Source organism: Callithrix jacchus, chromosome 4 (genome assembly GCF_049354715.1).
Source record: "Callithrix jacchus isolate 240 chromosome 4, calJac240_pri, whole genome shotgun sequence".
Classification (NCBI taxonomy): Eukaryota; Metazoa; Chordata; class Mammalia; order Primates; family Cebidae; genus Callithrix; species Callithrix jacchus.
The window spans coordinates 113451653-113463820 of NC_133505.1; the positions used below are offsets into that span (position 1 = coordinate 113451653).

Below are 12168 nucleotides of genomic sequence, written 5' to 3' on the forward strand. Positions count from 1 at the left end.
CTCCCTGTATGTGCATATCTGTATCCAAATTTCCCCATTTTATAAGGATGCCAGTTATATTGAATTAGGGCTCATTCTAATGACTTCATTTTGGCTTGATTAGCTCTATAAAAATCCTCTCTACCAATAAGGTCACATGGTGAGATATCAGGGGTTAGGACTTCAACACATGAATTTTGGGAGGATAAAATTCAATCCATAGCACCTACATACATAATGAAGCTAGTCTCTTTTCCATAAATTCATACAATCATGTAACAGTTATGTAATGAATGCCTATTAATTACAATGTTGGTACTGTTCCAGGCCCTGCTAGGTACTTCTACACTCCAAGTCTTTGTGGGGTATAGAAGCGGGGCATAGTGGCACCTGCCACCCATAATCCTGGCTACTCGTGAGGCTGAGGTAGGAGAATTTCTTGAACCTGGAAGGCGGTGGCTGCAGTGAGCCGAGATTGCGCCACTTCACTCCAGCCTGGGTGACAGGGCGAGATTCTGTCTCAAAAAAAAAAAAAAAGAAAAGAAAAAAGGAAACATTCGCTGCTGTCAACAGATTAACCCTAAAATTTAAGTGGCTTAATACATGATTTTTCTTCTCTTCTCATACATCAAGTCTGTATGGATATTCCTGATGGGCAGGTGGCTCTCCTTCAAGAGTAATTCAGGGACACAGGCAACTTTCATCTTGAATGGGTCACTTCCCAGATCATCTGCTTAAGGAATATTACAAATGCAAGATTTTTATGGCCAGGAAATAGTAAATATCACTTCTGCTCATACTCTATTGGCTAGATCTCAGTCACATGGCTAGCCAACTGTGCAGGAAGCTGAGAAATGTAGTCTAGTTGGGTACTCAAGAAGAAAATGCGTTTGGCATACTTGCTTCAGTCTCTTCTACTGGTTAAGGTGCTGGGAAACTTCATAAAATGAAAGTAGAGTGTAAATATGTTCAGTCTGTGGTCTGTTTTTTAACTTCTAGTTAGAAAAGATTGGGCTGGGTGCGGTGGCTCACGCCCGTAATCCTAACACTTTGGGAGGCCAAGGGGGATGGATCATGAGGTCAGGAGATAGAGACCATCCTGGCCAACATGGTGAAACGCTGTCTCTACTAAAAATACAAAAAAATGAGCTGGATGTGGTGGTGCATGCCCGTAGTCCCAGCTACTTGGGAGGCTGAGGCAGGAGAATTGCTTGAACCCTGAAGGCAGAGATTGCAGTGAGCCGAGATTGTGCCACTGCATCTCAAAAAAAAAAAAAAAAAAGAAAAGATTGAGGCAGTTTTGTTGATAAAACAACCGAGAAAGCGGAAACATCAGCCAAAATATTCATGTGAATTTCTGTAAACTTAATAATCATATCACAAGAAAAATCTATACTTTTTAAGATTATGCATTATATCTTATAATAAACTATCTTTTGTATACAAAATAAAAATACGCTACCACTAACAGAATGGGAAAATGTAAACATTTTCTTGATTGTGGGTAGGGATACTTGTAAATTTGGTAATATTTTTTTGGCTGGCTTTGCAACTAATTTTTTTAAAAAGCCAAGGTTAGTGGTACAAACCTAACACCCATAGGCTTGTTGGCAAAAGGCTATGGTGAATGTTTATGGTACATTTTTATAAATGTGGCTTTTTTGCCTGTTTTTCAAAATGTAGTTATTACATTTTAGCTTAAATTCTGCCTCTCCTGGCTGTTAAATGATTAGTTCCCTAGACATATCCAGAAGCACCAACTACATCGTTAGGCCAAACAAACAAAAGAGATCACCTCACTCCCATTTGGTCATTCAGGTAATTTACTCAGGTCCCATTATCTGATATCAAAGTCAAGTTTATGAGAGAAAAAATACCACAATGTAAATCCCAGCAGTCTGAAGGTGAATTAAAAAGCTCCCAAATCAGTATTTCTCTCAAATGTTAAATAATTCACTGTGGCATTATAGATACAAGCCTCTAGCAAAAGTTACACTTGAAAAATTAAGGAAGCAAGAGCTAAACAAATGACTTCAGGGGTACAGAAACAAATTAATGGTTTCTCATAGTACTATACCAAATTACTTTTTCACATTTACAAGTGTGTAAAATACCCACATACCCCAATGACTTACTAGATGAAGTTTGATTATAAAAAATAGCCTGGATTTACATGCCAGGATTATTTCCTAAATGTAACTGTGGATTCTATACACTTGAGTATAAAGCCCATTTATGTTATTTAGAAAGGTTTCATGTTCATAGTGCACCCCTACTCTTTTCCAAAGTTCTTTTAGTCAAATTGCTTGGATTACAATGATCATCTACCAACATGTTATATGAAGGACCAAAAGCAATGCAATTGTTTCCCAGAGGCTAGATAAGAACTTAGAAATACAGATTACATCACAGTGCACCATGTGCATACAGATTAATTGCCCCTGCTGAGTAGAAAGAGTATACACTTTGAGATAAAAATGGGATTTCAATCCCAATTCTATCACTTTCTAGCTGAAAGATTTCAGATTGTTCTTAACCTGATTATTAACAATCTCTTCTGTAAAATGGGAATAATTTACTGACGTAACAAATATTTATTGAACATTTACTATGTATCTATGTATCAAGTAATATCTGCAAGGTTTATTTTAGGATTACATAGTAGGGCTCATTATCTGTACATGTGGTTATCCAAATTACAAGCAGATGACTAATAAGAAAGGGTCAAAGTCAGCAGACTAAACATCAGTGGAATTCCTAGCAGAAAACAGAGGTACATGAGATACAAGGCAATGTGAGGTCCATTTGCTTTCCAGGGACTAACAGGTAATTAGTACTCATCTAAATTTTTATATATTTTCTCTAGTTATCTCAACTAAATGTAGCCAAGAGTTTTCTACAAAATTTATAAGGTAAACTTGTTTTGTTTTGTTTTCTTGAGACAGGGTCTCGCTCTATCACCCAGGCTGGAATGCAATAGCACAATCTCAACTCACTGCAACCTCTGCCTCCAAGGTTCAAGCGATCCTCCCACCTCAGCCTCCTGAATAGCGGAGACTACAAGCATATGCTACCATGTCTGGCTAATTTCTTATATTTTTTGTAGAGACAGGGTTGCTCCATGTTGCCCAGGCTGGTCTCAAACTCCTGGACTCACACTATCCATCTGCCTCAGCCTCCCAAAGTGCTGGGATTATAGGCATGAGCCACCACATCCAGTCTCTAAGGTAAACTTTTGAGCTCTAATTCAAGTTGATTTTGGGGACGAATGTAGATATACTAAAGATGTGCCAAAGAGTTTTCCATTTAAAAGTTTTTAAAGATACACTTACAAGAAGATGACTTCTTTTGACAGACTAATTCAATGGCTAGTCTGATCTATAGACTAAAAAGATAGAATGGAATCAAGAATAAAAAAACAACCATGAGGTTTGGAGGGAAGATGAGAACTACAATTGGAGCTTCAACTCTCCCCATTACCAGCTGTGTCACCAGAAAAAGCCTCAAAATTTTTGAATCTGTTTTTTTGAGTAAAATAAGCATAACAACTCTTACTTTGGCATTATTATAAGAACCAAACGGAATAGCTGTCATAAAAATGCTTAGTAACCTAAAAGAGCTAAACAAATTAAACTTACTAGCCATGATTGTGCCACTGAACCTCCTGGGCTCAAGAAATCCTCCTGCTTTAGCCTCCTGAGTAACAGGGACTACAGCACACACAACAATCAGCTAATTTTTAAATTTTTTGTAGAGATGGGGGGGGTCTCATCATGTTGTCTAGGCTGGTCTCAAACTCCTGGCCTCAAGTGATCCACCAGTCTTGGCCCCACAAAGTGCTAAAATTACAGGTGAGAGCCACTGTGCCCAGCCAAGAAGGTATCATTTTGAATAGATTGAAAAATCACAAATCCTGAACTAAGTGACACAGAGGTCTCTACAGAGACACAATGATACATAATAAGGGGAGGGAAAACTGATGATTAGAAAATTTTAAATGCACAAGGTAGAAATGAAAGTATTTCACAGAAATGTCTGAAGAAATTTACCAGAGTTATGTGTAGAGTTGGTCAAGACTATCACTTATTATGAACAAAAATCCATTTTTAACCTTATATTTCAATCTTTGAATCAGAGAATGACAAAGAATTAAATAGTGATTTCCACTGACCTTTGTCCAGTAACAGAAAACACAACGTAGAGAGCAATATCAAAAGACTAATAAATTCTTCTTACCATGAATAGATCCCACTGACCATGTCATAGTTCTGACATGAAGCGTTGCCGCTGCTGGGCCCAGCTGCTTTAGAGATAAGGAGCACCACCAAGCCCCTCAGCTGCAGGCTATTCTGGCTGTCATGTACAAGCCCCCTGCCAACACATAAAGAAGAGGATTAATATACCCTCACAGGATCATCATAACTTAGAAAACTGCTACAAAGATGCCCACACTTCTAAAACTGGACAATGAGACTTACTGAAAAGAAATAGGGCCAGGGGTAAAATTAATATGAGGATGCCATGAGTTCAGGAAACAATTAGAGAAATCTATGGCTGGGTTGTTGTTTTTGAGACAGGGTTTTGCTCTGTCACCCAGGCTGAGTATAGTGGCACAATCTCATCTCATTGCAGCCTTGACCTCCTGGGCCTAAGCGTTCCTCTCACCTCAGTCTCCCTGGCAACTGGAACTATAGGCATGCACCACCATGCTCAGCTAATTAAAATAAAAAACTGTAGAGACAGAATCTTGCTATGTTGCCCAGGCTGGTCTTGAACTCCTAGACACAAGCAATCTTTCTGCCCTAGCCTCCCAAAGTGCTGGGATTATAGGCATGAGCCACCATGCCCAGCCATGGCTAGTTTTAAAAGTAACAATTTCGCTGGATGCAGTGGCTCACACCTGTAATTCCAGCGCTTTGGGAGGCCAAGGTGGTCAGATGAGCCAAGGAGCTCGAGACCAGCCTGGACAAGATGGTGAAACCCCATTTATACAAAAAAGTAGAAAAATAAGCCAGGCATGGTGGCATGTGCCTGTAGTCTTGGCTACTCAGGAAGCTGATGTGGGAGAATCGTTTGAGCCCAGAGTTGAAGGGGATGCCAAGGCTGCTTTGTCCCTAAAGCCTCCAAACAAATTTTTAAAAGGGCCCCTTTTTACCCTGCATTAGTTTCAAAATAAGACAAATCATTAGGTTTTCTGCAAAGTAACATCTATAGCTTTCTCTGCTTATATTTTATCCTTAACCAAGTAGGCAATCTTCAGCAAGTTAGAATGGTTTTAACTGATTTTAAAAAAGAAATTCTAATTTCCTAGGAAAAGGAAGTTACAGTAATACAGTTACATCACAACAGAAACAAATAATCATTAGAAATGTCCCAAACTCTTAACTATCATATAACAATCTGTTGAAATCCCATAAACCTGAATTTCAAGGAGGATGGGAGGCATCCTATTAGGGAACACGAAAATGTAAAATAAGAGCTTTTTAAAATTTTTTTGGCTTTGAATTACAACTAGATTCTTATTTATGCATTATCTATATTGAATCTTTATTATTCCTTTCTTTTATAATAATATTAAAAAGAAGGTCTGAATTGGCTTTCAATTCTGGAAAAAAAAAGAGGAAGAGGTGTTGGTCAGAGGGGTGGGGTGGGGGGGCAGACTGGGACTGGTCAGGAATGAAGGATATGATATACCAAGAACTCTAAGAGGTGTGTGTGTGTGTGTGTGTGTGTGTGTGTGTGTGTGGCGGGGGCCTGGTCAGGATGAATATACGATATACCAAGAACTCTAAGAGGCAAACTTTGAGACAAGACTGACCAAATCACGCTGATATAACAGCTCTGACAACAGTTTTAACAGTATCTTCAAACTTCTCAGAGACAGGACTTTGCACATACTACACACCCCCCCATAATAATAATAGCAGTAGCAAACACGTACACTGCTTTCTATATATCAGAAACTGTTCTACACATTTTACTATATATTAACTAAATTAATTCACAACTCTAAGAGGAAGGGACTACAGTTATCCTGATTTTACAGATGGGGAATGCGGCACACAGAGAGATCAAATAACTTGTGTAAGGTACCATACCTGGTAGGTGGCAGAACCATCACAGAGCCAGGATTTGATCCCAGGCCAATAGGCTCTAGAGTCTACATATACTTTCGAATATTATGCTATGTAGTGATGCTCCATCTGCTTCCTTTGTACAAGACCATTTGTTACATCAAATTAGAACAGTTGGCTTTAGACCCAGACAAGCCTAGGTCTAAAAAAGTCTTCTGTTATACACTAGCTATGTGTGTGACTCTAAGGCTAGGACCTCTTCTATAATATGAGGGTAACAGTGTCTACTTTTCATAGTCATTGTATAGAAGAGAAAACATGGGTGAAGTACATAACACTGTGGAAGCACATGGTCAGTGATCAAGTAATCAGCAAATTACATTTTCTTTCCTTGTTACTTTTTTGTGATCTCTATTTTTTTCTCAACTCCTACATTTTCTTTCTTCTACTCTGTTTCTCCTTGTAACTCTGAAAAAGTCTTCCCAACTCTACTGGCATATACAATCTCCTATGTTATTTACTTTTCTACCACCCCAAATAACAAAAGTTAAAGAATTCTTACCCCTCCCCGATCATTATTATCATTATCTCAGTGATAATATTGAAACACCCCTTTCAGAATGCATTACTAAAAAGGTCAGGAAAAGAAGCTGTAATGAACCAGGTGACAAAAATTAAGAGAGCATTCAGAAAAACACATCTTCTGGCCATTAATTTTCACATAAGTCAGTGGTTAACAATCTGGAGGATAGACTAACAGCTTGAGTAAATTAAATAACTGTTTCCAAAACACCATTTCTTTAAATTCACTTCATTAACACTCTTAAAAAAACAGTACTGATATAAGCGGATAATGCCTACAGCTCAAAAATTAGCTCACTACCAAAAGAATATGAAATTTTGCTCCTGTGGGGAAAAACACCCATAAGATTTTAAACTTACAGAAATAATATGTTTCATGTAGCCCAGGTCATATTTCATCTGAAACACTCTAATTTTTTCTCAGTGCTTCTCTTAAGGGACCCTGACAAGCTGTAGCATAAACCAGAAAATGGTGAAATCACATACTGGCACATCTATGAATGCTAGCTTATAAAACGGTAAAGCTGGTGTTCTCAAACTTATTCAGTCAAAAGTGTAGTGAATGCTCACTACACGCCAGGCTTGGTGCTAAGCAGACAGTGGAGAATATGATGAGGAGTACTGGTAAAATGTGGTCTCCCTTCTTGTAGATAGTAGTCTGGATTTAAAAGTCATAATAAAGGCCAGGCTCAGTGGCTCACACCTGTAATCCCAGCACTTTGGGAGACTGAGGTGGGCAGATCACAATGTCAGGAGTTCAAGACCAGCCTGGCCACGTGGCAAAACTCCATTTCTACTAAAAATACAAAAATTAGCCGGGTGTGGTGGAGGGTTCCTGTAATCCCAGTTTCTTTGGAGGCTGAGGCAGGAGAATCACTTGAACCAGGGGGGCAGAGGTTGCAGTGAGCCAAGATTGTGCCATTGTAACTCCAGCCTAGGTGACAGAGCAACACTCTGTCTCAAAAAAAAAAAAAAAAAAAAAATCACAATAAAATGAGGCATGAACTGTTTTAGGGGATGAATAAGGGCTGTGGGAGAACATAGAAGAAGCAACTAACACAATTTAGGGATGTCAAAGAGACTTCCATGAGATCTAAAGGATAAGGAGGAAGTAGCCTAAGAAACTGGGGCAGGGGCGAAAAAGTGTTCTGAAGAGAGAAACAATACGTGTGGAAGTTGGAAGGAAAGAGAGCAGGACACAGTTTCTAGAACCAATATGGCAGGAACACAGTACGTAAAGGAAGGAAATAAAGCTGGAGGGGCACAGGAGAGTTGTCTGTTCCTTTAAAAGGGTTCCCTATGGAGAGGAGCTAGATCTAGTAAGTATTAATTTTTTTTTTCTTTTAGAGACAGGGTCTTGCTATGTTGACCCTGTCTCTTTTGAACTTTTGGCCTCAAGTGATCTTCTGGCCTGGCCTCCCAAAGTGCTGGGATTACAGGGTACTGAGTCGGGCCGTAAGTATTAAGAGACTGATGCTAATGGACAGAAACTACAGCAGACCAATTTTGGCTCACCATAAAGAAATAAAAAACAGAGCAACCTCTGATAATGCTGAGCTGCTTGCTACTATAGATGTTTAAGAAACTGCATGGACTCCAGTGTAACACATTAGAGAGAAGCCTGGAATATGTGACATCTGAAGTTGTTTTCTTACTCTGTGATTCTATATGGTCTCACTTTACTACATTTAATTATCTAATACTCCACAATATGTGCAAAAATTGACACAGCTTTGTCTTGTCATTAAAGTGTCATAAATGAAAGCAATATTTAGTATTTTATAATCTTTATCATTAGAGTTTTACAAAATTGGGTTTTTTAAGCTAGTGAACAAAAACTTCATTCATTCATTCAATTAATAAGACTGGATACCTTCTATACATCAAGTATTGTGCTAGGCATAAATGCAATGGTGAGCAGAACCAGACATGGAGCTTGAAGAGCTTACGATCTAATGGAAGTGACTGGTAATAACAAAAGTATCATGAGGAACCGTAAATCTACACTGGTAATAGATGCTACAAGGGAAAAAGAGCAAGCGTGCCAGGAGAGCTTATAATAGGGGAAGTAACTTTGTCAGGAAAGTCAGTCTTTCTTGAGGAAGTGATGATTGAGTTGATATCCAAAGGAAGAAAACAGGGGTGTGGGAAGAAAACAGGTAAGGTGAGTATATTCGCAGTACAAGGAGGGGCGTATGCAAGGCTGGGAGCATTGTATGAAATGAAACTGGTAGAAGACAGGAACTACACCACCCAGGATGAACAGGTCATAAGAGGTTTGCTCTTTATCCAAAGAGCAATGCAAAGACACTGCAGTGTTTTATTAAGTAGCCAGTGACATAATCAGATATTTTAGAAAACAAAACCAAATCCTTTTTCATCAGTGTAGAAAATGACTTGGGTAGACAAAAGAGGAGGAAGCCAAGGGAGTCTGAAGAATCCAATTAGGAGGCTTTCATAACAGTCAATTTAAAAAAAGAGGGTAACTTATTGGACAAACCTGAGTTTGAAAAAAATTCAACTCAAGTTTGAATAAAATAATATTTCAATTCAACTCAAATAGATATCGAATACTACACAGTCCTGGAAAATTAGCTAATATAGGCATATCACTAATTTTAAATATTATTCTAAAAATGTAAGTTGAATTTTAGGCGGGGGAGATGTTGGCCTCCTTTAAAATTCTTCTCTAGACCTATGATGGATGAAGAGTAAACACTAATATTCTAAAAGCTAAGCAATTTCATGGAAATAAGGATTGAGTAGGTAAAACTTCGGGTAAGTCAGCTGTCTTATATTGTACTTGAGATGGCTGACTCAGTTCTCATTACATCATATCCTTCCACAGCTACTTACAAATTTATCTTCCTTCACCCAATCCTGTAAGTATCTCAGATCTTCAAACCATCACTAGGGTACTTTTCTATTTATCCTCTTAAATTCCATTTCAACACATATGAAGGGTATACAAAGGAATAAGAGCTGTAAGAAAAGAATATACTAGTAGATTCAAAATATGGTCAAATTGAATAATACAAGGAACAGATAACAAAGACGGAAAAGTTACAAGCAGCAATCAATACACAGCTACTTGCTAGGGGTGTCCCTCACAGTACAGGCAGAATTCAGATTGAGCCTGAAAGATGGTCAAATTTCCCTGAGTCGGGAACAGAAGCAGGAGAGGGGATGGGAATAGAATTGTGGGACTAGAAAGAAGGGAATTAGGAGAAAGAAACAGATAAGCAGTGACAAGAAGGTGGAAGAACACAGAACCGGTTCAGGAGCTATGGGCTATCCATTTGAGCCATGTGTGAAGGTAAAACAAGTCCAGGAAAACAGACAACCTAAAGAGTGAAGGGCCTTGAAAGTCAGGTCTAGAGTCTGGACTTAGTCCTGCGGGAAATCTGGAGGCATGAGTGGCTTGTCTGCAAGGGAGAAATATAATTAGAGCTAAAGACTAAAACTGTTACTCTGGGCAGTCCTGTTATTCTGGTAGGCATTGTGTTGCATACAGTGGAAAGGAGAAGGAAGATTAGTTAGGAGGAGCCTCTTCCAGTAGTCCAGGTGGGAGATAATGAGGGTCTAAATTAGGGTAGGGGTAATAGGAATGGGGAAGAAAAGCTGAATGATAGCAGTAGCATGGAGGTGGAAAAGGCTAGTGTGGGCAACTGATGGGATGCAAGAGACATCGGGGAGAGATTAGAAAGCAAAGGAGAGGTAAGGGATGAATGTAAGATTCCAACCTGTTTGCTGGAGGTGATAATGATACCGTTAGTAGGGATTGGAAAGAGGGAGGAGAACTAATGAGGAATTAATGAGTTTAGTTTTGGACATGTTAACTTTGAATGCAAGAAGGACTTCCAGATGGAGATGCCCAGCAGGCATCTGGAAATGCTGTGCCTATAGAGTTAGGAAGCATCTTCATATGCTTCCTAAGTGATGGCTGAAGCAGTAGGAACTGACAGATGAGCTTTTAGGAGAAACAGAAAAGAAGGGAAGAGAAGTGAATCTTGGAGAATTCCTACACTTAAAGGAAAGAGATAACCAACATGAAGAAATACATTCTATCTACAAACAAATAAAAGGCCTCCACAGACGTGAGTAACGAAGTATGCGTACAGATGCACAATGGAGGCAGAGAACTACAACAGCACAATGTACAGAAACCAGGGCTAGAAGTTGTAAGCTTCTTCCATGGGCTTTTACGAACTGACTATAAACCTCTAGTTCGGCACTTAACACACTGAGTAATAAAAATGGCAACAATATAGACAAGAACTATACCATACTATAATGCCAGGCATCTGCTGTTTTACATGCATATGCTCTAATTCTCACAGAAACCATGAAAGGTAACCAGCAATATCCCTTTACAAATGAGGAAAATTAGCATGGAGGCTCAAAAAAGTTCAATAATTACTACTCACTATAGTCAATTAGTAACGGAGGTGCCAAGATTTAAACATAATTTGGCTCACTTATACTTTGAGGCCTTAATTATTTGTTCACAGGACTCCTGGGTAAGGTTGTGAGACCCCTGAAGGCATGCAGGCCTCTTCGGATGCCCTGCGCCCAGCAGAGCAAGCGACACAGAATAGTCATAAAATAAAATAAAATAGATAAGAGAATGAACAGCTTCAAGGAGTAGGGCAGCCAACTCTCCGTCTTACATCTCTCCCCAAAACAGACCTACTTTTATTCTCAACTTTCCTCATTTCTCCTTCTGTTATCCATTGTCACATCCAACCATTCAGCTCTGACTGGTTCCTCTTCCTCTTAAGTTCCTTTACCTAAATTATAGTAAGTTCCTTAAAAGTGACAGGCGCACACAAGAAAAGCCCCAACACATCCTAAAAAATATGCTGAGATTTGTTAAAGCTGTATTTAAAAATTACTATATATAAAAAGTATGCCTTATCAAAGGGGTCTATTTAAGTTTTAGAGAAAACTCAACATATTAAATATATATTTAATATAAATATTTATGTATTTTGTTTATTCATTTAGGAGAACTGACTAATTTGACTGCTGCATCAGTGCTTGTGAAAGAAAACTGCCCTCACTCTGAATGGAAGATAAGGGCACTTCCAGACAGAGTTGAGGTGGAAAGACAGAATTGGGGCATAAAAGAAAAGTTTTGATATTTATGAGTAAGAGTTCAAATTCTAATCTCTATCAGCAATCCAAATTATAATATTTTGATAAATGTATAATTAAATATTAAGGAAACAACTTCACCACCACCCAGGGACCATCATCCTTGAGTAAGCTCAAAAAACCCCAAAGTAAAACTGAGTGGGAAAAAATCACCTTGAGGGCATGGAATTCCTTTCAATGTTAAAATCTAGAGATAGAGAGTGTGCTGTACAATTTTATTATTTTTTAAAATTTCTTTTCTTTTTTTTTTTCTGAGATGGAGTCTCTGTCACCCAGGCTGGAGTATAGTGGTGTGATCTCTGCTCACTGCAACCTCCACCTCCTAGGTTCAAGCAATTCTCCTGCCTCAGCCTCCCAAGGAGCTGGGGTTACAGGT

General features: G+C 38.8%; 1 protein-coding gene across 23 annotated transcripts in view; it reads right to left on the reverse strand.

The window, feature by feature from the left end:
- The window catches only part of PDSS2 (decaprenyl diphosphate synthase subunit 2), a 294704-nt gene that overhangs the window by 173492 nt on the left and 109044 nt on the right, over positions 1 to 12168 (reverse strand). For 21 of the 23 annotated variants that reach the window (XR_008480780.2, XR_004741982.3, XR_008480779.2 and 18 more), the window contains exon 2: positions 4216 to 4350. The exons of the other annotated variants lie outside the window; for them this stretch is intronic. Coding sequence is in view for 11 of the 21 variants with exons in the window: in XM_035296440.3 (XP_035152331.1) it covers positions 4216 to 4350 (135 nt within the window). In the remaining 10 variants the exon portion in view is untranslated. The remainder of the gene's footprint in view (positions 1 to 4215; positions 4351 to 12168) is intronic. 23 annotated transcript variants of the gene reach the window in all.